The sequence below is a fragment of the Babylonia areolata genome, chromosome 24 (genome assembly GCF_041734735.1).
Source record: "Babylonia areolata isolate BAREFJ2019XMU chromosome 24, ASM4173473v1, whole genome shotgun sequence".
In the NCBI taxonomy this organism is placed as follows: Eukaryota; Metazoa; Mollusca; class Gastropoda; order Neogastropoda; family Buccinidae; genus Babylonia; species Babylonia areolata.
In genome coordinates this window covers 6,362,343-6,389,570 of record NC_134899.1, presented here as the reverse complement: position 1 = coordinate 6,389,570, position 27,228 = coordinate 6,362,343, and the positions used below count along the sequence as shown (strand labels likewise).

Genomic DNA, 27,228 nt, shown 5'->3' with positions numbered 1-27,228 from the left:
GTGCTGTTTGTGTCACAGGACAACACTATCTGTACTCTGTGTCACAGGACAACACTATCTGTGCTGTGTGTGTCACAGGACAACACTATCTGTACTCTGTGTAACAGGACAACGCTGTCTGTGCTGTGTGTGTCACAGGACAACACTATCTGTACTGCTGTGTGTCACAGGACAACGCTGTCTGTGCTGTGTGTGTCACAGGACAACACTATCTGTACTGCTGTGTGTCACAGGACAACACTATCTGTACTGTGTGTGTAACAGGACAACGCTGTCTGTGCTGTGTGTGTCACAGGACAACACTATCTATGCTGTGTGTGTCACAGGACAACACTATCTGTACTCTGTGACACAGGACAACACTATCTGTGCTGTGTGTGTCACAGGACAACACTGTCTGTACTCTTTGTCACAGGGAGGAAGGTGGCAGAATGGTTAAGACGCTCAGCTGCCAATACAGAGAGTCCGTGAGGGTGTGGGTTCGAATCCCGCTCTCGCCCTTTCTCCTAAGTTTGACTGGAAATCAAACTGAGCGTCTAGTCTTTCGGATGAGACGATAAACCGAGGTCCCGTGTGCAGCACGCACTTGGCGCACTGAAAAAGAACCCATGGCAACGAGAGTGTTGTCCTCTGGCGAAATTACGTAAAATGAAATCCACTTTCATAGGTACACAAATATGTAAGCATGCACTCAAGGCCTGACTAAGCGCGTTGGGTTATGCTGCTGGTCAGGCATCTGCTCAACAGATGTGGTGTAGCGTGTATGGATTTGTCCGAACGCAGTGACGCCTCCTTGAGAAAGTGAAACTGAAACTGAAACTGTCACAGGACAACACTATCTGTGCTGTGTGTGTCACAGGACAACACTATCTGTGCTGCTGTGTGTCACAGGACAACACTGTGCTGTGTGTCACAGGACAACACGTCTGTACTGAAAGATGACTCAGAGACACTTCCTGCCTTGTGTTGCATCCCTTAGTCAGCCTGACAGATGACTCCCCTCTTTCTGCCTTGTGTTGCATCCCTTAGTCAGCCTGACAGATGACTCCCCTCTTTCTGCCTTGTGTTGCATCCCTTAGTCAGCCTGACAGATGACTCCCCACTTTCTGCCTTGTGTTGCATCCCTTAGTCAGCCTGACAGATGACTCCCCTCTTTCTGCCTTGTGCTGCATCCCTTAGTCAGCCTGACAGATGACTCCACACTTCCTGCCTTGTGTTGCATCCCTTAGTCAGCCTTAAAGATGACTCCACACTTTCTGCCTTGTGTTGCATCCCTTAGTCAGCCTTAAAGATGACTCCACACTTCCTGCCTTGTGTTGCATCCCTTAGTCAGCCTTAAAGATGATTCCACACTTTCTGCCTCATGTTGCATCCCTTAGTCAGCCTTAAAGATGATTCCACACTTTCTGCCTCTCGTGTTGCAGGACAGCCCAGACCCCTATGGCTCGGAAGACACCATATCGCTGCCCATCTACTTTGACATCACCCGTGAGCGCATCGTGAGCCACCTGAAGGTGCCGTGTGGAGGCAGCATGAACCAGTGGCTGCAGTGTGGTGCCGCTCTCTTCCTCAAGAGCCAGTAGTCTCTCTCACCATGTGCCGCAAACCACATGTACTGCTGGGCCAAAGTGCTGTCATTCTTGCATTCCAGTTCAATTATCTTTAATGCATTTACTTACCTGTTTACTTTTTGTTTTTTTTTCATTTCATGTTAATGTTTTGTACAAAACTGTTGAAACTGAAACTCATTCCAATATTGTGTTACTGAGACTCGATTAAAAAAGAAAGTTGGTTATTTGATGGAATTAATCTTGAATCTGTCGTTTGTGATGTGGTTAATGAAACGGAGGACTCTTAGACATTCTTTCACGCTGTGCACTGTGCACAAAGAATTACCATGTCTGTAATGTGATGAATTCAGTAACAGTGCAACCTGTTTTGATAAATCTTCTACTCTTCCACACCCCTCCCTACACTTCCTCCCCCAACCCACCCCTTCTCTATTCTTCCTCCCCCCCTCCCTTTTCCCTCCCCTTTCCCTCTGTGTATCCTCTATTATCCTTTGTGCCAGTGTTTCATTGGTGAGTGAGATTGTCAAATAGTAAAAAAAAAAGCCTCTTGGACTTTGCTTCATGTTGTGGCAATGAAGGAATTGTCGAATCATTTAATTGGACCGATGTTCTGTGTTGGCTCTGACTTTGCAGAAACTGATTTTTGTTTCAGAGGAGAGAACCTTCATTGCAAGGGGAAAAAAAAGAAATTTTCCGTCCGTATGTCTGTGATATTCGTACTTTCCATTTGAGAAATGCTATTGGAGTTTAAACAAAGAAGTGGAAATAAGACAAGCAAGAGTTTGGGTGTTTTGTGACATATTTGCTGAAGAATATGCCTGCATGTGCACGTGCACACACACACACACACACACACACACACACACACACACACAGACACACACACACTCTGAGTGAAAACAACACATAGTTTAATATATATTATATATATATATATAATATATATATATATGCATAAAAAATCATTAATACATATGTAAAATATATCTTCCTGTCAGATACAGAATCACAGAAATTTTATTTATATCACAGATTTGCTTTAAAAAAAGAAAAAAAGAAAAAGAAAAAAAAAGGCAAAAATATAAAAACATGATTTCTGGCATGGATGTTCTACTCCACATGCCTGGCAGGTGAAGAAACAATATACCAATACAATGACAGGTATATACAATGTACCCACAAATTCATTTCTCCATTGCAATGGGAATTCATTTACAGCTCAGTCTTGTAAAGGACTATTACTCGGAGTCATGATCGCACTGGCTCTTAGTGCTGTAGCCTTGGGGAAGTTCGTTGGCCTTTGGGAACCTTCCCAATGCTGACTGTCCTAAAACCCTCTTGGCCAAGACAGCAGGGATGTAACTTGGGCAAGACACTCTCCATTATATATTTAATCAAAATCTTGCCCAGATAGGACAGTAGTTGCCTCCTCTACTGTTGTCAAGTTGATGGTTGGACAGAACTGCTATCCACACAGGATTCTGACTCCAGAACATTACACAGAAAATAACAGTTTATATAAGTAAGTAAAAAACAGAAAAAAGAGGGGTGCCACTATATGCCCATCAGTATCTCCTGCATTGGAAAACTAATGATGTGACATGGAAACTGTGTAATGCTGATAACGCAGCATAGTATGGAAAACATGCTGTAACATGGAAACTGTGTAATGCTGATAACGCAGCATAGTATGGAAAACTAATGCTGTAACATGGAAACTGTGTAATGCTGATAACGCAGCATAGTATGGAAAACTAATGCTGTAACATGGAAACCGTGTAATGCTGATAATGTACCATAGTGTGGCAGGCTGCACCATTTCATCAGTGCAATGTTTGAACAAAGATAAACCTCGCTCAAATCAAAGTAACTGATTACAGCTGCACACACACACACACACGCACACGCACACACACACACAATCATACATATGCGCATATGCCACACACACACTTATGTACAAGAACGAATGGATTTGGCAGGAATATTAAATACAAATACGCAGAAGTGAATGCCACACAAATCTGACACAGTTATCTTTTTCAAAACTCTGTACGCAATCTATGAATTCATATTAAAAGACATAAATCCACACTATCAAATTAATATATTTTAAAAAATCTTCTAAAAGCATCTATATTTTCATATATTTTAAAAAGAGAAACATCCACACATTGTTTTCTGGAAACAATACAAAGTTAACAGAACCCCAATAAAAGTGTTTGTTTTCACGCCATGAAAGAATTCGTCTAAAATTATCTCTAAGTTGTTAGAAAGAGGACACTTCAAGCACTGACAGACATAATAATAATAATAATAATAATGGATACTTATATAGCACACTATCCAGAAATCTGCTCTAGGTGCTTTACAAAAACGCCTTGATAACATAAAACATTATATCTATACACACACCAAAATGTGACCACACACACACACACACACGCGCACGCATGCACACGCACACACGCACGCACGCACGCACACACACACACTGCATACATACATTTTAACATACATGTGTGTCTAACAGCTACCCTAACACATACGCACACATAGGCAGGCACAAACTTACATAAACACACGCACACACAATACACATTCATATGAATACATGTATGTAGTTGTGGACCTGCCACAATTGAACTTATTGCTGAGGGAAAAGGTGAGTTTTGAGACGAGATTTAAAAGATGCGAGGGAATCAGAATGACGGAGGTTATCAGGGAGCTTGTTCCACGTCTTTGGCGATTGAAAAGAAAACGATCTGTGTCCATAGGTCTTACTTCTGACGCGAGGTATCCTGAAAAGTCGAGTATCAGAGGAAGAACGGAGCTGGCGAGACGGGGTATAGATATGGAGGAGTTCAGAAAGATACTTGGGGCCAGATCCGTTGACTGCAGAAAAGGTCAGAGTGGATAGCTTATAGTCTATTCGATCAGAAACAGGCAACCAGTGGAGAGACTGAAGAAGAGGAGAAACATGGTCAAATTTAGAAGCTCTGCAAATGAGTCTGGCAGCGTTATTCTGAATTCGTTGGAGTCTGTTTAACAGGTATTTGGGAAGGCCGGCCAAAAGAGAGTTGCAGTAATCCAATCTTGAGAGAACCAGAGAGCATACAAGTGTCTTGGTTGCATCGGTTGAGAGATAGTGGCGGATAGAGCTGATTCTACGCAGTTCCAAATTGGCAACTTTACAGATATTCGAAATGTGCTGTTGGAAGGAAAGAGACTGGTCCAGGATTACACCAAGACTGCGAACAGAGGGAGAAAGTGAAACAGGTGTGCTATTGATCAGAACAGAGTCAGGAAAGGAAGGATGTTGACGAAACTTCTTTGGACAGGTTATCATCAATTCAGTCTTATCATCATTTAATTGCAGCTTGTTGAGAGTCATCCAGTCCTTTAGGCCAGCAATGCATTCCTGTGTTTGAGTCATCAGTGCATCAAATTCAGCTATGGAAGCCGACTGATAAAGTTGTGTGTCATCAGCAAAGCTCTCATGCGACATCGCATGATGACTGATGACATCCGACACAGGAGCCGCATACAGCACGAAAAGAACAGGACCTAGGACGGACCCTTGTGGGACACCATATTTCAAGGCAGATACTCTAGAGTATGTACCATTTACACACACTTTCTGTGTACGATCTGACAGGTAAGACGTGACATCACAAAACGAACAAGATACTTCCACACCCATGTACCTTCAGCTCAAAACACGTGCACACATTGCAGGCTGAAAATATCAAACAGAAAAGAAAGCAGAAAGATTAAAAAAAATCATGCACAGCAGGCTGGAAGCACTCTACAAAATGAAAATACCAGAATCCTTGCATGATCAAAGCTGTGTATCACAGAGAGAGAAACCTATGTACTGCAGGATGGAAACCAGTCTTCACATGGAACAGAATCCTTCCATAAATACAACAATACCTCATGTTGAAAAAACAATGAACTGAGCACTGGGGAGACAGCTCAACAAACACTTTTAAATCCCACCGTAATTGCAGCCTGTTGTGTAATGATAATATCTCCTGAAAACACTATCAATGAAAAATAATTTATAACTGAAGAGGTGGTTTAATTTTGATACATGCTGGAAACACAAGAAATGGAACATAATGAGAGCTGTGTCTTCATGTTGCATTCTACACATGAACAGCATATTTCCATAATGATAGCTGTGTCTTTAATGCCAAAAAAGACCAAACCACGTACTGGAGGTTGGATCAAGACCTCTACAAATGGACTCTGCTGTAATGATAACTTATCTCTTCAAGCTGAAAACAGAATTCCACACACTTCAGACTGGAAATACTGTACAGAATCCTTCCAGATCAACAGCTGTAATATAATGGCAATTTGGGATGGAAGTACTCTATGAACACAACACAATCTTTCCATGATTATAGCTGGCTGTCCCTTGATGCCGAAGACAGATTTATCAATTTTGAGCTGGCTTGACAAAACAAAACAAAAAAAAACAAAAAAAAAAAAAAAAACCTCTACAAATTAAATTCTTTTGAAAAAAATGCCAAAAATCTCTACAAATGAAATTCTTTTAACACCTTGACTACTGCTGATAAGTTTGCTTGTCAGTGAAGAACTATCACCTCACTGAGATATGACAGAGCTTACAGGTCAGGATGTCAGTGAAGGGCTGTCACCTCACTGAGCTATGACAGAGCTTGCAGGTCAGGACATCAGTGAAGAACTATCACCTCACTGAGATATGACAGAGCTTACAGGTCAGGATGTCAGTGAAGGGCTGTCACCCCACTGTGATAAGACAGAGCTTACAGGTCAGGACGTCAGTGAGGGACTATCACCTCACTGAGATATGACAGAGCTTAGAGGTTAGCATGTCAATGAAGGGCTGTCACCTCACTGAGATAAGAAAGAGCTTACAGGTCAGGATGTCTGTAAAGGACTATCACCTCACTGAGATAAGACAGAGCTTACAGGTCAGGATGTCAGTGAAGGACTATCACCTCACTGAGATATGACAGAGCTTAGAGGTTAGCATGTCAATGAAGGGCTGTCACCTCACTGATATAAGACAGAGCTCACAGGTCAGGATGTCAGTGAAGCACTGTCACCTCACTGTGATAAGACAGAGCTTACAGGTCAGGACGTCAGTGAAGAACTGTCACCTCAATGAGATAAGACAGAGCTTACAGGTCAGGATGTCAGTGAAGAACTGTCACCTCACTGAGATATGACAGAGCTTACAGGTCAGGATGTCAGTGAAGGGCTGTCACCCCACTGTGATAAGACAGAGCTTACAGGTCAGGACGTCAGTGATGGACTATCACCTCACTGAGATATGACAGACAGTGAAGGATTATCACTTCACTGAGATAAGACTGTCAGTGAAGGATTATCACTTCACTGAGATTAGACCGAGTTTACAACTCAAAGACAAAGGTTGAGACTGCATTTCTGTTGATCAGCAGAACAGCAGGAGACCACTGCTGGTCACACAAACACGAGTCACAGCACTTCACACTGATCTCCCTTCACCAAGCTCCAGCAGTCGAGGGGTTAGAAAAAACCGTTTCATGCTGAAGGAGACCTTGCCATGCTGTGCAGAGAGACTGGGAACATACTGTACATACGTCACCACAACAGAATCACCCACTTCAGTCCTAGACAATGTTCGCAATGTATGTTGAAGCAATTCTAACTGCAACGAGTGGAATGGTGTCTAAGTTTCAAGGACATTTCAAAGTGTGCAGAATGATCCAGAGCCACATCACATCTGCTCAAAATATTAAGTAAATAAAAAACAAGAGAGGCAAGGCCTTCAAGACTCACTTGTGATACACTTAAAAAATATCTAATTGTTAAAATGTGTTCTGTATTTGTTATTATAAAGCTTCGTGTTAAAAAAAAAAGAAAAAAAGAAAAAAAAAAGTCCTAACCAGATTCGAATTACGTCCCCTAGCATTAATTACAAAGTAATTTCCCTTTTTTACTATCTGCACCAAAACGTTTGCAAAACAAATAAAACTTCCATGCTTAGCAAAAGAAGTTCCTGTTTGAACAAAAAATGATAATAATGACTGCTCTTGTTGTTGGTCAGAATATCAGATCAAAATGCCAAGTTTAGAGAATACAAAAAATATAAATATAACAGTAAATGCAGTTTGCATATAATTAGGCTTCATTTATTTTTTTGTGTGTGTGCCCATCCAAGAGGTGCAGTATTGTTTTAAACAAGATGACTGGAAAGAACTGAATTTTTCCTATTTTTATGCCTAATTTGGTGTCAACTGACAAGGTATTTGCAGAGAAAATGTCAATGTTAAAGTTTACCACACACACACACACACACACACACAGACAGCCGAACACCGGGTTAAAACATAGACTCACTTTGTTTACACAAGTGAGTCAAAAAAGCAGATGCCTGACCGGTGCATGAACCCAAGGTGTTGGTCGGGCCTTGAGCGACATTGCTCATTTCTACATCTGAAGCCACACTCATGAACTATGTCATCCCAAAGTGAAAACACACACACACACACACACACATGCACACATACACACACGCACACATACACACATAAAAGAAAAAAAAAGACTAAATCAAAAGATAAAACCATCACCCTGAAGTTCAAGATCTGATCTGAAACATCAAACTCACACACACAAAAAAAGCAAATCCAGTAATTACAAATATCAAATTAATTCCCTTGAAGCTGAATTCCACAAATTATAAACATACTTAACCCCCTTGAAACAGAATTCACTGAACTGACTATATACATTCTAAAATGTTTTCTGCATGTCACTTTCATATTCTTTTTTTCCTGATACCATGATGGATAACATTTCAACACCCCCCCCCCAAAAAAAAAATACCAGAAAACTCAAAATTTTTGGGGGGTTCGGGGGTGGAATACTGAAAAAACAACAATATTTCAAAACTTTTTTTTTTAAAATTCAAATTATAACATCTTTCTTCCTGAGTTAAAACATTTTCTGCAGAAATGCAGCGGTATCACAATCAATGATATTGAACACCTGTTATCTCAAGATAATCATATCACATTAGGAGAACACCTGCTCTGGTGTTCTTTGAACCACAGCAATGTAAACATACCCCCCGCCCCCAAATTCTACCCCACAGGCAGCCGTGCTATTGCTGTACTTCTGTGGAGCAGTGGTCTAGCGGTGATTCACCCACCCCACTAGGCAGTGAGTGTCCATGGATCTGACTTCCATACATGGACCAGGATTTTTATTCCCCCCCCCCCTCCTCCAACAGACCTCAACACCTGTTGTTTTGGTGCTACCCGTAAGGATGAGCTGACAAGCCCAGGTCCCGTCTAAAATCACATTTGTGAACAGACATTAAACTGATGACCAACAAACCAAGGTCTTATGCTCGGAAACAAAAGGCTGACCCTGAAAACAATCTGTAGAAAAGTCCACATTGACATCAAAAGGACTACACTTACAGGAAGAACAGGGAAAGGGTGGCACTGTACTGTGACAACACGCTCTCCCTCTGAGAAAGCAGCCCGCATTTCACACACAGAAATGTGTTGTGACAAAACAGTAATGCAATACAATACAAAGTAATACAATATGAAAGAACACACAAAAAAAGGAAGGTGGCAGAATGGTTAAGATGCTCCTTTGCCAATACAGACAGTCCGTGAGGGTCTGGGTCTGAACCCCGCTCTTTCTCCCAAGTTGGACTGGAAAAGTCAAACTGAGCGTCTAGTCTCTCAGATGAGATGATAAACCCAGGTCTCGTGTTTAGCATGCACTTGGCACAGCACTGAAAAAGAACCCAAGGCAATGAGAGTGTTGTCCTCTGTTCTGTAGCAGAAATACACTCTGATAGGTGCACAAATATATATATGCATGCACTCAAGGCCTGACGAAGCACGTTGGGTAACTATGATGTTGTTGGTCAGGCATCTGCCCAGCAGATGTGGTGTAGTGTATATGGATTTGTCCGAATGCAGTGATGCCTCCTTGAGAAAGTGAAAGTGAAACAGCACAACCCAGTGCACTGTGTGAGCTGTGTGTTCAGTGATACTTGACCTGCTGGCTGAACTGTGCCCTCACATCAGGGCTGTACTTCACCAACGGCTTCAGCTCCTCCACCACACCCACACCTGTCCCCGCACCATAAGGGGAGGACACTCTGCTGCCAAGCCCCTCCTCGCCGTGCGTGTCCATGTGGCGCAGGCTGATCCGCACCTGTTCCAGGGGAGGCAAGCGGTCAAAGGCCCCGTACAGGTCTGGCGAGTTGACGGTCATGCGCTGGCTGCTGAGAGAGAACTGCGTCTGGGTGCGCAGCAGGGGCGACATGAAGGAGCCCGCCGCAAAGCGGTCACCCACCACCATCAGCTGAGGGCTGGAGGCCGTGCTCCTCTCCCAGGGCTGGTGTCCCCGCTGCCTGGCCGTCTCTCTGCTCAGGCTGTTCCCCAGCAGCCCCCCGCTCTTGGCACGCCGCAGTTTGTGCGCCACTGACCCGCGGCAGATACGGTCAAACTTGGCCGAGCGGGCTCCCGAACGCCTGGACGTGGCTCGGCCCGGTTCGTTCCCCCCATCCCGTCCTGGAGTTTTGTGGCCAGGTGGGGGGTGGGTCCGTGGCTGGATGTTGAGGCTGCCCGTGGACTGCTGCCTCTCCATGACCTGCAGCTCCTCCTGCATGGCCGAGTTGTGGGGCTGGGTGACTGCCTGTCGGTCCAGGAACAGGCCGTGCTGCTGGGACAGCACCCCGATGGAGCTCGAGCTCACCGCGCTCTTCGCCGACCTCTGATCCCGCTTCAAGGTCACGCGGGTCATGCTACGGGTCGGCGACTGCTGTGCCGCGTCTCCTGTGGCCTGGAACACCGCAAAGGAGGCCTGTTTCTTCAGGGGTTTCTGTAAGTCGCTGAGAAAACCTAGATAACTGTTCCTGTCCCTTTTTGTCAAAAAAACTGTTCATTCTTGCTTCTTCCATTTCAAAACAACCAATGATCGTTCTAATTACTTCAGCATTAATGAATTCTAACCCTTTCTGTGCCAAGTCTATTTAAGGGATACTTTGATAACAGAGGTTTATAATAAAAAAAAAACGAATTCTAGCATGCAAACTGCTAAACAAGTACACACAACCTACATCTTTTGAAAGGAAAATGAAGACACTATCCAATTATGACAATGTGTCATGAATTTGATGACTTTGCAGTATGAAAACTCTCTGTGTCTCTCTCTGTCTCTCTCTCTCTCTGTCTCTCTGAATATCTAAATGCAAATACATCTATTATCATCATCATTAACATCATCATTATCATCATTATCATAGATGATGATGATCTTCATCATGATAATAATCATTCTTATCATCATCACCACCACCACCACCATCACCATCACCACAATCATCATTACCATCACCGCCACTACCATCATCATACCATCAACATCACCATCACCACTACCACCAAAGTCACCACCACCACCACCACCACCACTATCACCACCACCACACCACCTACATCACCATCACCACCACTATCACCATCACCAACACCACCACCATTACCATCATCACCACCACCACCACTATCACCATCACCACCATCACCACCATCATCACCATCATCATCACCATCACCACCATCACCACCATCATCACCACCACCACCATCACCACCATCACTACCCACCACCATCATCACCACCACCACCATCACCACCACCATCATCATCACCATCACCACCACCACTACCATCATTATCACCATCACCACTATCACCACCACCACCACTATCACCACCACCACCACCATCACCACCACCACCACCATCACTACCCACCACCATCACCACCACCACCACCATCACCACCACCACCACCACCATCATCACCACCACCATCACTACCCACCACCATCACCATTACCACCACCACCACCATCACCACCACCACCATCACCACCACCATCACCACCACCACCATCATCACCACCACCACCACCATCATCACCACCACCACCATCACTACCCACCACCATCACCACCACCACCATCACCACTACCATCATTATCACCATTACCACCATCACCACCACCACCACTATCACCACCACCATCACCACCACCACCACTATCACCACCATCACCACTATCACCACCACCATCACTATCACCACCACCATTACCACCACCACCACTATCACCACCACTATCACCACCATCACCACTATCACCACCACCATCACTATCACCACCACCACCACCACCACCACTATCACCACCACCACCACCATCACCATCACCACCACCATCATCACCACCACCACCATCACTACCCACCACCATCATCACCACCATCACCGCCACCACCACCACTATCATTATCACCATCACTACTATCACCACCACCACCACTATCACCACCACCACCACTATCACCACCACCATCACCACTATCACCACCACCACCACTATCACCACCACCACCACCACCATCACCACCACCATCATCACCACCACCATCATCACTACCCACCACCACCATCACCACCACCACCACCATCACCACCACCACCACCACCACCATCACTACCCACCACCATCACTACCCACCACCATCACCACCACCATCACTACCCACCACCACCACCACCATCACCATCACCACCACCATCACCACCATCACTACCCACCACCACCATCACCATCACCACCATCACCACCACCACCACCATCACTACCCACCACCACCACCACCACCATCACCATCACCACCACCACCACAGCTGCACCAGTCACTCACAGCACTGTCGCTGCCCCCTGTGGTGTGTGCCGGCACCATGACCTGTGACCTGGTTCTGGCCGTCAGGGTGGTGCGGCGGCTGCCTGACGACTTGCGCGACACGGCGCTGGGGGGAGGGTTGTCTCCCTTCTTTTCTCCCTGCCCTCCTCCCACCCTCCAGATGTGGATCGGCTCAAAGTACACGTTGCCGTGGTAACCTTTCCAAGCCTGCCACAACATGTGTCAGGTAAAGGTAAGTGTGACGCATTCACGATGACAGTCCATAGATCAGCACAACACATTCATAACAAAAGGTCAGCAGAAAAGTACGGCAGGTAACAACAGCAGTCCACAGTTCAGTGTGACAGATTCACATGAAAGTGCACAGTTAAGCGTGACAGATTCACATGAAAGTGCACAGTTAAGTGTGACAGATTCACATGAAAGTGCACAGTTAAGCGTGACAGATTCACATGAAAGTGCACAGTTAAGCGTGACAGATTCACATGAAAGTCCACAGTTAAGTGTGACAGATTCACATGAAAGTGCACAGTTAAGTGTGACAGATTCACATGAAAGTCCACAGTTAAGCGTGACAGATTCACATGAAAGTGCACAGTTAAGCGTGACAGATTCACATGAAAGTGCACAGTTAAGTGTGACAGATTCACATGAAAGTGCACAGTTAAGCGTGACAGATTCACATGAAAGTGCACAGTTAAGTGTGACAGATTCACATGAAAGTGCACAGTTAAGTGTGACAGATTCACATGAAAGTGCACAGTTCAGTGTGACAGATTCACATGAAAGTCCACAGTTAAGTGTGACAGATTCACATGAAAGTGCACAGTTAAGCGTGACAGATTCACATGAAAGTGCACAGTTAAGTGTGACAGATTCACATTACAGTCATAGACAGGTGTGACAGATTCACATAGCAGTCTATAGATTAGATAGGTGTGATAGATTCACATAACAGTCAGTAGGTAAGTGTGACAGATTCATATAACAGTCCATAGATTAAGTAGGTGTGATATATTCACATAACAGTCCATAGATAGGTGTGACAGATTCACTTAACAGTCCATAGATAAGTGTGACAGATTCACATAACAGTCAGTAGGTAAGTGTGACAGATTCACAAAAGTCAGTAGTCAGGTGTAACAGATTCACATAAAAGTCCATAGACAGGCATGATAGATTCACATAACAGTCCATAGATAGGTATGATAGATTCACATAACAGTCCATAGATAGGTGTGACAGATTCACATGAAAGTCCACAATTAAGTGTGACAGATTCACATAACAGTCCATAGATAGGTGTGACAGATTCACATGAAAGTCCACAATTAAGTGTGACAGATTCACTTAACAGTCCATAGATAGGTGTGACAGATTCACATGAAAGTCCACAATTAAGAGTGACATTCACATAACGGACAGTTGATAAGTGACAGATTCACATAACAGTCTGTAGATAAGTGACAGATTCACATAACAGTCCATAGATAGGTGTGACAGATTCACATAACAGTCAGTAGATAAGTGACAGATTCACATAACAGTCCATAGATAAGTGTGACAGATTCACATAACAGTCCACAATTAAGTGTGATAGATTCACATAACAGTCCACAGATAAGTGTGACAGATTCACATAACAGTCCATAGATAAGTGTGACAGATTCACATAACAGTCCATAGATAGGTGTGACAGATTCACATAACAGTCCATGGATAGGTGTGATAGATTCACATAAGTCCATAGATAAGTGTGACAGATTCACATAACAGTCCACAGATAGGTGTGACAGATTCACATAACAGTCCATAGATAGGTGTGACAGATTCACATAACAGTCCACAGATAGGTGTGACAGATTCACATAACAGTCCATAGATAGGTGTGACAGATTCACATGAAAGTCCACAATTAAGTGTGACAGATTCACATAACAGTCCACAGATAGGTGTGACAGATTCACATAACAGTCCATAGATAGGTGTGACAGATTCACATGAAAGTCCACAATAAAGTGTGACAGATTCACATAACAGTCCACAGATAGGTGTGACAGATTCATATGAAAGTCCACAATAAAGTGTGACAGATTCACAAAACAGTCCACAGATAGGTGTGACAGATCCACGTGGCAGTCATTAGATAAGTGTGACAGACTCACATAACAATTCATAGATAAGTGTGACATATTCACATAACAGTCCATAGATAAGTTTGAAAGATTCAATATAAGTCAACACATCATCATGTTACAGTACATGGCCCATTTTCACTTCATTCTAATTACTTGCTTTCTATTTATGCTTCTTTTCATTCCTTTTTTGTTGTTGTTGTTGTTTTGTTTCTTTGCTGTTTTCTATGTATTAGTTTACTTGGTTGTATTGCTTCTTTTTATTCCTTTTCTCTTTGTTGTTGTTGTTTTTGTTTTTTTTTAACCCAATCCTTTACTTGGTTATATCAATCTATCCAGCTATCCATTCACTTACTGATCAGTTAAACTTGTACTTAATCCTGTTCCGTTTTGTTCACACACAGACACACACTCACACTTAAACACACACACACACACACACACACAAACACACACACACACACACACACTGATGCCACCTTGACCTTGAGAGGCGCGAGGGGCACTGCGAGGGATGCTCACCTTGAGGGGTTCCATGGGGGCAGGCCTGCACTGCTGCACATAGAAGTACTGGGGGTAGGTGTAGCCGTAGTGCTGGCCGGCACCAAGGGGCCCCCCCTGCCTCTCCTGCTTGCTCTCACACCGACTGGACATGAGGGTCATGGCGCGCTGAAAGGCTGCTTCCCGCGCCGTCTCCACCCCCGCATGAGACGTGTTTCTGAACACAGACATGGGACATGTTTCTGAACACAGACATGGGACATGATTCTGAACACAGACATGGGACATGATTCTGAACACAGACATGGGACATGTTTCTGAACACAGACATGGGACATGTTTCTGAACACAGACATGGGACACGATTCTGAACACAGACATGCGACATGGTTCTGAACACAGACATGGGGTTTGTAAAGCGCTTAGACTCGTTAGAGCTTTGTCTCTGACCCAAGACAGATGCTATATAAGTATCAATATCATCAAAATCATAATGTGCACTATTCTGCTCAGAGACAGCGACCCAGATTTCACTGACAGCAACAATCCACTGTGGTGAAAAAGCCATGAATGAAAAACAGCATGAATAAATGTGATTGGAAAGCAATGAATGAAAAACAGCATGAATAAATGTGATCAGAAAGCCATGAATGAAAAACAGCATGAATAAATGTGATTGGAAAGCCATGAATGAAAAACAGCATGAATAAATGTGATCGGAAAGCAATGGATGAAAAACAGCATGAATAAATGTGAGCGGAAAGCAATGAATGAAAAACAGCATGAATAAATGTGATTGGAAAGCCATGAATGAAAAACAGCATGAATAAATGTGATCGGAAAGCAATGGATGAAAAACAGCATGAATAAATGTGATTGGAAAGCCATGAATGAAAAACAGCATGAATAAATGTGATTGGAAAGCCATGAATGAAAAACAGCATGAATAAATGTGATCGGAAAGCAATGGATGAAAAACAGCATGAATAAATGTGATCGGAAAGCAATGGATGAAAAACAGCATGAATAAATGTGATCGGTAAGCAATGGATGAAAAACAGCATGGATTAATGTGATCAGAAAGCCATAGATGAAAACATTATAAAAGTACAAGACTGAGAAAGTAATAAATAAAAAAAACATCATGAATGTACCTGATGACAAAATGATGAATCATATCATCCCCGCTGGTCTAGCACCAGATACAACCAAACAAAGCACATTATAAAAGTACCTAACTGAGAAAGTATTGAATAAATAAATGTACCTGATGAGAAAGCCATAATCAATGTTATCCCCACCAGCCATTGTGGGTGCTAATGTTACACACAAATGTAACCTAACCTAACCTAACCTGAGGGGTGTGTTACCGTGTAACAAAATCCATACAGCCAGAAGCACAATGGAAACACCACTGAACACTGGCAGACCGTAGAACTGCCCCTCAGCAGACACTCTACTGCCCCTTAGCACACAATCTGGGGCCACTCTTATCACAGTGGTGACAATACTGGCTGGTACTGAAAGCTGGCTCAGGCAAGGCACTCTTATCACAGTGGTGACAATGCAGTGTTGTTGGTCCTGAAGGCCCGCCTCAGCAGTGTACAATCTGTTCACATGTACTGTCACTCCAGGGAAAAGCACCAGGAAAATGGAGATAGGATTCAGAAATGGTGAAGGAGGGGGGGCGGGGGGGGGGGGGGGGGTACAGGGGGGCAAGGCGATGAGAGAAGGAGATAAAAATGCTCTACAGTGAACCAACTGTACTGGGTTACTTTCTGCAATACAGTGAAGCCTTAATGCTCTGCTGTGAATCAACTGTTCTGTATTACCTTCTGCAATACAGTGAAGCCTTAATGCTCTGCTGTGAATCAACTGTTCTGTATTACCTTCTGCAATACAGTGAAGCCTTAATGCTCTGCTGTGAATCAACTGTTCTGTATTACCTTCTGCAATACTGTGAAGCCTTAATGCTCTGCTTTGAATCAACTGTTCTGTATTACCTTCTGCAATACAGTGAAGCCTTAATGCTCTGCTGTGAATCAACTGTTCTGTATTACCTTCTGCAATACTGTGAAGCCTTAATGCTCTGCTGTGAATCAACTGTACTGGGTTACTTTCTGCAATACAGTGAAGCCTTAATGCTCTGCTGTGAATCAACTGTTCTGTATTACCTTCTGCAATACTGTGAAGCCTTTATGCTCTGCTGGGAATCAACTGTTCTGTATTACCTTCTGCAATACTGTGAAGCCTTAATGCTCTGCTTTGAATCAACTGTTCTGTATTACCTTCTGCAATACAGTGAAGCCTTAATGCTCTGCTGTGAATCAACTGTTCTGTATTACCTTCTGCAATACTGTGAAGCCTTAATGCTCTGCTGTGAATCAACTGTACTGGGTTACTTTCTGCAATACAGTGAAGCCTTAATGCTCTGCTGTGAATCAACTGTTCTGTATTACCTTCTGCAATACTGTGAAGCCTTAATGCTCTGCTGTGAATCAACTGTTCTGTATTACCTTCTGCAATACTGTGAAGCCTTAATGCTCTGCTGTGAATCAACTGTTCTGTATTACCTTCTGCAATACTGTGAAGCCTTAATGCTCTGCTGTGAATCAACTGTTCTGTATTACCTTCTGCAATACAGTGAAGCCTTAATGCTCTGCTGTGAATCAACTGTTCTGTATTACCTTCTGCAATACTGTGAAGCCTTTATGCTCTGCTGTGAATCAACTGTTCTGTATTACCTTCTGCAATACAGTGAAGCCTTAATGCTCTGCTGTGAATCAACTGTTCTGTATTACCTTCTGCAATACTGTGAAGCCTTAATGCTCTGCTGTGAATCAACTGTTCTGTATTACCTTCTGCAATACAGTGAAGCCTTAATGGTCTGCTGTGAATCAACTGTTCTGTATTACCGTCTGCAATACAGTGAAACCTTAATGGTCTGCTGTGAATCAACTGTTCTGTATTACCATCTGCAATACAGTGAAACCTTAATGCTCTGCTGTGAATCAACTGTTCTGTATTACCTTCTGCAATACAGTGAAGCCTTAATGCTCTGCTGTGAATCAACTGTACTGGGTTACTTTCTGCAATACAGCGAAGTCTTAATGCTCTGCTGTGAATCAACTGTACTGGGTTACCTTCTGCAATACAGCGAAGTCTTAATGCTCTGCTGTGAATCAACTGTACTGGGTTACTTTCTGCAATACAGTGAGTGTACTGTGTGGGAGCACACACAAGCGCGCACATGCACACGTACACACACACGCGCTCGCACACACACACAATGCATGTGCCCTCGCACACACACACATACACACAGGCACAAGCACCCACAGAGACACACATACACACACTTACACACCAGCATAAATTTGTGTCTGTGAATATCAAAACTGTTGATTAATAAGTCATCACACTGGCTGATTATTCAAAATGCTTTTGACCATATTTGGGACATACAGTTTCAATTTTCTGTGACTGTTAAAGCTGAACGTAAGAAACCCCGTGCCACTGTTACTGGACCAACGATATATATCTATCGCTGTATCAGCCAGTTTGCATGCCACACACCACCATGCATTCACACACAAAATCAAACACTCACCCCTTTTTAAAGAGAACAGGGTCCAGAAACTGGACATCAAAATCAAGACAAAATAAGAATGGACTGCAAAGTGGGCCAAGATCTCTCTTGAATCACCTCATCTCCATGGCCCACCCCACTCCCCACCCCTACCCAACAAAGAAAAAAACCCCATGTAAATCAAATCAAACAAGAGAGGCAAGGCCTTCAAGACTCACTTGTGACTGAGAGTAAAACACACAAGCTTTTTATGTATTGAGTATAATTTCAAAATGTAATGTTTAAGGTGAGAAAGATCAGTTTAAAGCAAATTAAGTCCCCTAGCATTAATTACAGAGTAATTTCCCTTTTTTACTCTCTGCACCAAAACGTTTGCAAAATAAATAAAACTTCCATGCTAAGCAAAAGAAGTTCCTGTTTGAACAAGAAATGATAATAATGACTGCTTTTGTTGTTGGGTCAGAATATCACATCAAAGTGCCAAGTTTAGAGAATACAAAAATATAAATATAACAGTAAATGCAGTTTACATATAATTAGGCTTCATTATTTTTTTTTGGTGCCCATCCTAGAAGTGCAATATTGTTTTAAACAAGATGACTGGAAAGGACTGAATTTTTCCTATTTTTATGCCTAATTTGATGTCAACTGACAAAGTATTTGCAGAGAAAATGTCAATGTTAAAGTTTACCACGGACACACAGACACACGCGCACGCACACACACACACACACACACACACACAGAGACAACCGAACACCGAGTTAAAACATAGACTCACTTTGTTTACACAAGTGAGTCAATAAAATGGCAAAAAAATCGGTAAAAACAAGAAACAACAAATTAACAGAAAAACACTACAAACATGCAACTGACTGAAGTGAGCAGAAACACAAGTAATGAAAGCCAAAGGGACCAACATCTCTGCAAAACGATATCAAGGTTAAAAACAAACAAACAACCCCTACAACATCACAAAATTCAACATCAGCTGCTCAACCAAAAGTCAGTAAGACAAACCACACAAAATTACCTGAGCAGAGGTAAAACAACAACAAACCTCCACCACACCTGTATACGTGCAATAGAAAACTGGACTGTTATGTCCATGATCCATGACAAACTCCTTAGTTGTAGCCAGGCAGAAAAAAACAGACGCTCAATCAGGCTGAACAAATGTTTCCCCATCAAAGTGGCAGGAGATACAGGTGAAAAAGCCACTCGACTATCAGCACATATCGGCTTTCAAAAAACATTGTTTCAGGCATGAAAACAGGTGTAATAGCTGCCAAGAGAAGTTGTGTGTGTGTGTGTGTGTGTGTGTGTGTGTGTGTGTGTGTGTGTGTGGTCAAGCTGTGTACCTCTCTCCACAACCTAACACACACACACACACACACACACACACACACACACACACACACACACATGCGCGTGTGCGCACATGCACACACATACAAATCAGCATACCCTGGTCACAGCTTGTCTGAGGCACAGGACGGACGGACGGATGGCAGTGGAGGAACAAAGTGGAATCCCAATCACACACACACACACACACACACACACACACACACACACACACAGAGAGAGAGAGAGAGAGAGAGAGAGTCACAATCACAACACGCTTAGCACCAAAGACTGGCAGTCAACACCCAGTGGCCGCAGACGAAGGAGCAATACACAGGGACTTATCCCTTCCTGATCAGACTGGCCCTCCTTCCCTCCCTCCCCACTGCCCCCCTTCCCATTTCTGTCACCCTCACCCACACACTCCCCACTGCCCTGCCCCCTATCCACCCCCACCTCCCAGCCCCTGCACCCTTCTTGTCTGGAGCTGGATCATGATAGGTCCATTGCAGGAGCTAGGATTGGCTTTTTTCACCACCCAAGTTTTCTCTCCCCTTACTGTCACTCACCCCACTCCCCTAACCCCTACCCCCACCCTGCAACCCCTCTCTCCCACTTGCTGCTACCATAAACCACCCCTACCACCACACCCCCTCCTCATCACAATTCATTCTTCATGGACATCGTTGTGTGTGAGTCATGACTTTCAAGACTTCAGCTTGCATTCTTCCTGTCTTGCTTTTCAAATTCGTCCAGAGCCCCTTGTACACTTTACTACACAACACAGCCACACACAGCCACACACACACACACACACACACTCACACACAGAGGTTTGGATTGTGATACAGAAAATCAAAAATGTGTAAATGAGGTTAGAAATAACAATAACATTTACATTGGGAAAAGAAAAAAATGCTCTGACTGGAATTACAGAAAAACTGTGTAGGTCAGTATAAAAGAGGTTGTTTTTCTTGGGGAGTTGGGGTGGGGGGAGTGATAGAAATAATGTTTAAATTTGGATTAGAAAAAAAAAAAGCTTTTGAATAAATAAAAGAGGGGAAAAAACACAAGGATAAAAGCAGCAGGGTTAGTTTTAAAACACCTCCACATCAATACAGCAAACTCAAAAGGTTAATAAAATTTCAAACGCTCTTGAAATTCCAGGATCAAAAGAGTTCATCAATCTCTGTTTGCAGTGAAGAAACAATGGGGCCGCCCAGGTAGGTGTTATGATGGCATGCAGGGTATTACAGATCACAGGAGGGGCAGGTGTTAAGATGGCATGCAGGGTATTACAGATCACAGGAGGGGCAGGTGTTAAGATGGCATGCAGGGTATTACAGATCACAGGAGGGGCAGGTGTTAAGATGGCATGCAGGGTATTACAGACCACAGGAGGGGCAGGTGTTAAGATGGCATGCAGAGTATTACAGATCACAGGAGGGGCAGGTGTTAAGATGGCATGCAGGGTATTACAGATCACAGGAAGGGCAGGTGTTATGATGGCATGCAGGGTATTACAGATCACAGGAGGGGCAGGTGTTATGATGGCATGCAGAGTATTACAGATCACAGGAGGGGCAGGTGTTATGATGGCATGCAGGGTATTACAGATCACAGGAGGGGCAGGTGTTAAGATGGCATGCAGGGTATTACAGATCACAGGAGGGGCAGGTGTTAAGATGATGTGCTGGGTATTACAGATCACAGGAGGGGCAGGTGTTAAGATGACGTGCTGGGTATTACAGATCACAGGAGGGGCAGGTGTTAAGATGACGTGCTGGGTATTACAGATCACAGGAGGGGCAGGTGTTAAGATGGCATGCTGGGTATTACAGATCACAGGAGGGGCAGGTGTTAAGATGACGTGCTGGGTATTACAGATCACAGGAGGGGCAGGTGTTAAGATGGCATGCAGGGTATTACAGATCACAGGAGGGGCAGGTGTTAAGATGGCATGCAGGGTATTACAGATCACAGGAGGGGCAGGTGTTAAGATGATGTACAGGGGATTACAGATCACAGGAGGGGCAGGTGTTAAGATGACATGCAGGGTATTACAGATCACAGGAGGGGCAGGTGTTAAGATGGCATGCAGGGTATTACAGATCACAGGAGGGGCAGGTGTTAAGATGGCATGCAGGGTATTACAGATCACAGGAGGGGCAGGTGTTAAGATGGCCTGCAGGGTATTACAGACCACAGGAGGGGCAGGTGGATGGCATGCAGGGTATTACAGATCACAGGAGGGGCAGGTGTTAAGATGACGTGCTGGGTATTACAGATCACAGGAGTTACCCACCACCCACACTCCTCTTCCCTAATAACTGGTCACCCCCCACCCCATTCCCTAATAATTGGTACACCCCACCCCACTCCCCTTCCCTAATAATTGATCACAAGATCACAAGATAATTTATTGTCCTTAAAAGGAGATGCTTGGTGTGGTGGCACACAGTTAAATCCTATATAGTACAAATATAGACATACATAAGCCTTTCAGCTGATTTACATACGCTCTGAAGCACACAATCTCAGCTGCATCAAATACCCAAGCGCCCACCATCAGTCTCCATTTCACACTTGTTATAAAAAATTACTAAAAACATGTAAAACGACCTTCAAATATAAACAAGTAGGTTACAATAATAAATAATCCCATAAATCAGGGAGTTTATAACATAGATGAACAATTAAATAATCAAATACATAAATAATGGCAACAATGACAATAATAGTAATAATAATAATGATGATGATAATAATAATAAGGATGACAACAACAATAGTAATAATAATAACAACAATGATATTACTACTGCTACTACTACTACCACAACAATCACCACCACCACTACTACAACTGATAATAATAATGAATGAATGAATAAATTAAGACTGCCATCCCGCTCCCCTCCCCAATAATTGGTTACCCACCACCCACACACTTTTCCAACCTATCCACAAATGTGCATGCATGTGTGCGTATGTACATCTCTGTGTGTGAGCATGTCCATGTGTGTGCATGCGTGTGTGCATGGATGTATGTGTATACATGTGTGTATGTGCACACTCACATGTGCACAAGAGTGTGAACATGTGCACATTTGTAATTATTATCTCTATGTCTGTGAATGATGGGCACTCAAAGACACTGCAGCTGATGCAACAAGCAAACCAACTGCTGCAACTACAAGCTATCATGACATGTTCACTACGACGTTACAAAAAGAGAAAAGAGCAGCTTACCGTGATTCAACATTTCGCACAGTGTCGGCATTCAGCTCCACAGCGGTGTAATAGCTGACAGGTGTGTTGACAACTGCACGGAGACCGGGGGCCACGTCTTCATGCAAAGAGCTGCGGGTTAAGGGTCGACCCTGACTGGTCACTGAAAGACAATCCCGTTTTGGGCAGCCTTGACCCTCATCAGACACACTGCCGCCATCCTTCTCCTCTCCGTCTTCTGCCCAATCAGGAGTCTCTGCTCTGGCGTCTGAAATGTCACTGCCATCGTCTGGGTGGTTGTTTTCTGTCAGAAAGACTTTGCCTTCTTCTTCCAGCTGAGGCTTTCCAAGGTCCCTGGAACTTTCCTCTTTCTTGTCAACATCATCATCGTTGTCATCAGCTTTATGTTTGTTCCCTGGTGTATCAAGGTTTGCTTCCTTACCCTTGTAGTCTCCTGATGCTTGACTGTTTTGATCAACCAAGCTGTCAGCAAAATCCTGTTCCTGACTTTGTTGGGCCGATGGTTCAGCATCATCATCATCACATGCTTCTTGGAACTCAGAAAGGCCAGCTTCAGCAATGCTCTCTTCAGTAATGTCCAAAGTGTTACTATTTTGTCCTGTGTACAAAGTGTCACCATTTTGTCCCATGTCCAAAGATTCACCCTTCTGTCCTATGTCCAAAGAGTCATTTTGTCCCATGTCCAAAGTGTCATTTTGTCCCATGTCCAAAGGGATTTCAGTGTCTTCGCCACCTGCTCCTTCTTGCCTGTCAGACCCTGCACAAGATCCCCGGGTGGCATCAGATCCACCTGCATGTTCTTCTGCTGCTGATCCCTCAGACTGGTCAGTGTGGTGAGGATCCTCCATGACGCCGTCATCTCCACTACTTCTGGGCTGCTCCTGGTTCACAACACTGGCATCTCTGCCCACTGTGCTCTGTGGATCCTCAACAGAACTAAGCACCACAGACCCGTCTCCATCACAGATGAAGCCACCGGTTTCAGCATCCGTTTCAGCCATAGAATGCAAGGCAGGCTGAGAAACGGTACTGAGGGCCTGCGACCTTGACGTCAAGATGGCAGTGGATACCTGACCTTCTCGTGACCAGTTGTCTGAAATGGTCGGACAGCTTGTACGATCAGTGGGCTGACAGAAATAGTCTGTACGATCAGTCACCTGGCTCTCTGTAGCTGTGTCCTGGTCAGCAACAGGAATCTGGATCTCCATGACTGCTGAATCTCAAGATACTCTGTAAAAGATGACAGATTTATAAAAAAAAATATCAATACCAATAATGAATCATGGGCATACATACATCATATATGTATATTCTTGCACAGTGCAACACAGTGTTCTCTACACAGTCCACTGACACAGTTCATGTATTGACACCAATGTACTCATGAACAGCCATCCACACACTCTCTCTCTCTCTCTCACATGTGCATGCATGCACGCACACATGCATACACATACACACACACACAAGCGCGCGTGTGCACACTCACGCACGCACACACGCATGCGCGCACACACACGCGCACACTCACACACGCACACACACACACACAAACACATGCACACAAAGTCACCATGAAATATCGTTCTTATCTCAGTGAGACAACTGCCTTTCACTTGCGAATGCAACTGTCAGCAGCAGTTGAGGGGTAAATGGAGAATTGAAGTCAGTGCCCCACCACAACACTGTCAACAGAATCAGAGTAATGCCTAGCCATATTTCCTGTTACCAGCATTAAAACATGAAGAGTAACATCAGAATCATATATATATACAAAGTGTTCTCATCGAGACAGACAATGAGAGTTTCAGTTTGAATGTGTCCAAATGTGCAGACTATATCATGTGACAAAACTACATATGTCAGTGACACTCCCAATGGAATGGGAAGCAGTAATTGTGAGGGTTTTTCAATAAATCAGTACAGAATTAATATTATGAGTGTGCACTTGTGCATATGTGTGTACGCACATGTTTATGTGTATGTGTGTGAGAGACAGAGAGGGGGGGGGGGGAGACAGAGAGCATGAGAGTGTGTGCATGCACAAGTGTACGTGTATATATTAAAAATGTGTGTGTGTGTGTGTGTGTGTGTGTGTGTGTGTGTGTGTGTGTGTGTGTGTGCGCGCGCATATGTGTGTGTATGTGTGTGTACATGTGTGTGTGTGTGCGTGCGTGCGCGTGCACGTGCGTGTGTATGTATGTGTACATGTGTGTGTGTGCGTGTGTGTGCGCGTGCGCACGCACGTGTGTGTGTATGTATGTGTACATGTGTGTGTGTGTGTGTGTGTGTGTATGTATGTGTGTGTACATGTGTGTGTGTGTGTGTGTGTGTGTGTGTGTGTGTGTGTGTGTGCGCGCGCGCGCGTTATTTTACTCCTCATATATCTTTAGTAGTTCTTATGACATACCTAGATGTTGTCTGATACATGTAACATAATCCTATTTCCCGTTGCCGTCATACGTCCCGTTCAGTTGCATAGATCGAATGCTAATTCAGGCACTATGAGGAGCTCCGGAGTCTATATAAATTATATCGCTGGAGGAAAAAACCGGACCTTTGACCTGACCTATACCCCAACCCTGCCGTTTTTCCAGCAGTCAAAACGGCACTGAATAGAGCGAGCAAACACGCAAGCAATCAAAGCACGCAAAGACGTCGCCCTTCCATTCTTTTCTTTCCAAAGCTTCTCTCTCGGGGTCATCGCTATGCTTTCTTCGCCGCGTCCAAGTTCAGAGTTTATGGAAAATGGTGTATGAATGACTGAATACCTTGTATCACATTATCAGTAGTTCAAGGCCTCTGGAGAACCAGGACTCGGGGCAAAGTGTCAGCTTCATGGTTCCTGGCACTGTCAAGCAACACGCGACTGATCTGTCTGCTTCGTTCGTCTGTCTCCACTGTCAACAAGTCGTGGCACGCTCACGCTGACCCGTTTGGAGACCCGCCAGTTTGGGGACAGAATGAAGGCAACGGGTTCCCCGGTGGCTCATGCGCATGAACTTGCCGTTCAAGTTTTTTACTTGTGGGGAGGGTGGGGGGATGCTATCGTTGTGGATTTTGGCTCACATGTGTGTAAACAATGTGAGTCTATGTAAATACCCTCTCTCTCTCTCTCTCTCCGGCTGGGTCTCTCTCTCTCTCTCTCTCTCTCTCTCTCTCTCTCTCTCTCTCTGTCAAATTACCATTCATGTATCCATGACTGTAATATGCATGCTGTACTGATATAATGATTCCCCCTTTGTTTATGTTACTGTTTCCCCTTCGAGGGCTGCATGAAAAAAAACATTATTTTGCTCACTGTATTCAGTACCCTCAGAAAATAAAATTTATCAGTTCAATTCCATTCAATTCCATTCAGTTCTCTCTCTCTCTCTCTCTCTCTCTCTCTCTTGTTGAATACTCACCGTCATGTACACAAGATTCTGTGCCGCTTCCTAGGGTTGACCACAGCACTGAAACCACTCTCCTCCACATCCTGAATAACCTACTGCTAGCGTTCGACTCAGGACAGATCTCCCTTCTCACTCTTCTCGACTTGTCAGCCGCCTTTGACACGATAGACCATTCAATCCTTCATTCCCGTCTTCATTGACTCACTTGTGTAAACAAAGTGAGTCTATGTTTTAACCCGGTGTTCGGTTTTATCTTCAGTTTAACGTCTATTCACTATAAGTGTTTTTAGACGGAAAGGAGTAAGGAAGTGGATAAAGGAAAGGGAATGCATGTGAATATTAGTGTAAAAAGTATTCATGTTATGTATCAGAGGAAAAGTATATTAAAAGAAAAAGGTCTAAAGAGATTGTGGTGTGTATTGAATGAGGTGTCATGGGAAGGAGAATATGTATATGCATATCAACAAGTATTAACCTACAACAATGTAAATATAAATAACAACATTAATTATAACACATCAAAGGAGGATACCAAATGGACTGGAGTTTAAAATTTCCGAAAACATTCTAAGCAATGAATAATCATTCAAAATCTTTTCAGTGGCTAATGAAATATTGGAAGAAAAGTCATCAACTACATCTTTAG

At 43.8% G+C, this 27,228-nt stretch overlaps 2 protein-coding genes across 2 annotated transcripts in view; one reads left to right on the top strand and one right to left on the bottom strand.

The window, feature by feature from the left end:
- Positions 1-2,336, top strand: part of LOC143298483 (cytoplasmic dynein 2 heavy chain 1-like) — a 129,981-nt gene extending 127,645 nt beyond the window's left edge. The window contains 1 exon segment of the mRNA XM_076611294.1: positions 1,425-2,336. Coding sequence (XP_076467409.1) covers positions 1,425-1,583 — 159 coding nt within the window. The 3' untranslated portion in view covers positions 1,584-2,336.
- Positions 2,337-9,192: 6,856 nt separating this feature from the next.
- Positions 9,193-26,067, bottom strand: LOC143299003 (uncharacterized). Its single transcript, XM_076612074.1, has 5 exons — positions 25,959-26,067; positions 23,188-24,417; positions 15,021-15,216; positions 12,364-12,570; positions 9,193-10,424 (listed from the first exon to the last, which is right to left on the bottom strand). The coding sequence occupies exons 2-5, from the start codon at positions 24,393-24,395 to the stop codon at positions 9,621-9,623; spliced, it is 2,415 nt and encodes an 804-aa protein (XP_076468189.1). The 5' UTR covers positions 24,396-24,417; positions 25,959-26,067; the 3' UTR covers positions 9,193-9,620.
- Between the last annotated feature and the right edge of the window lie 1,161 nt (positions 26,068-27,228).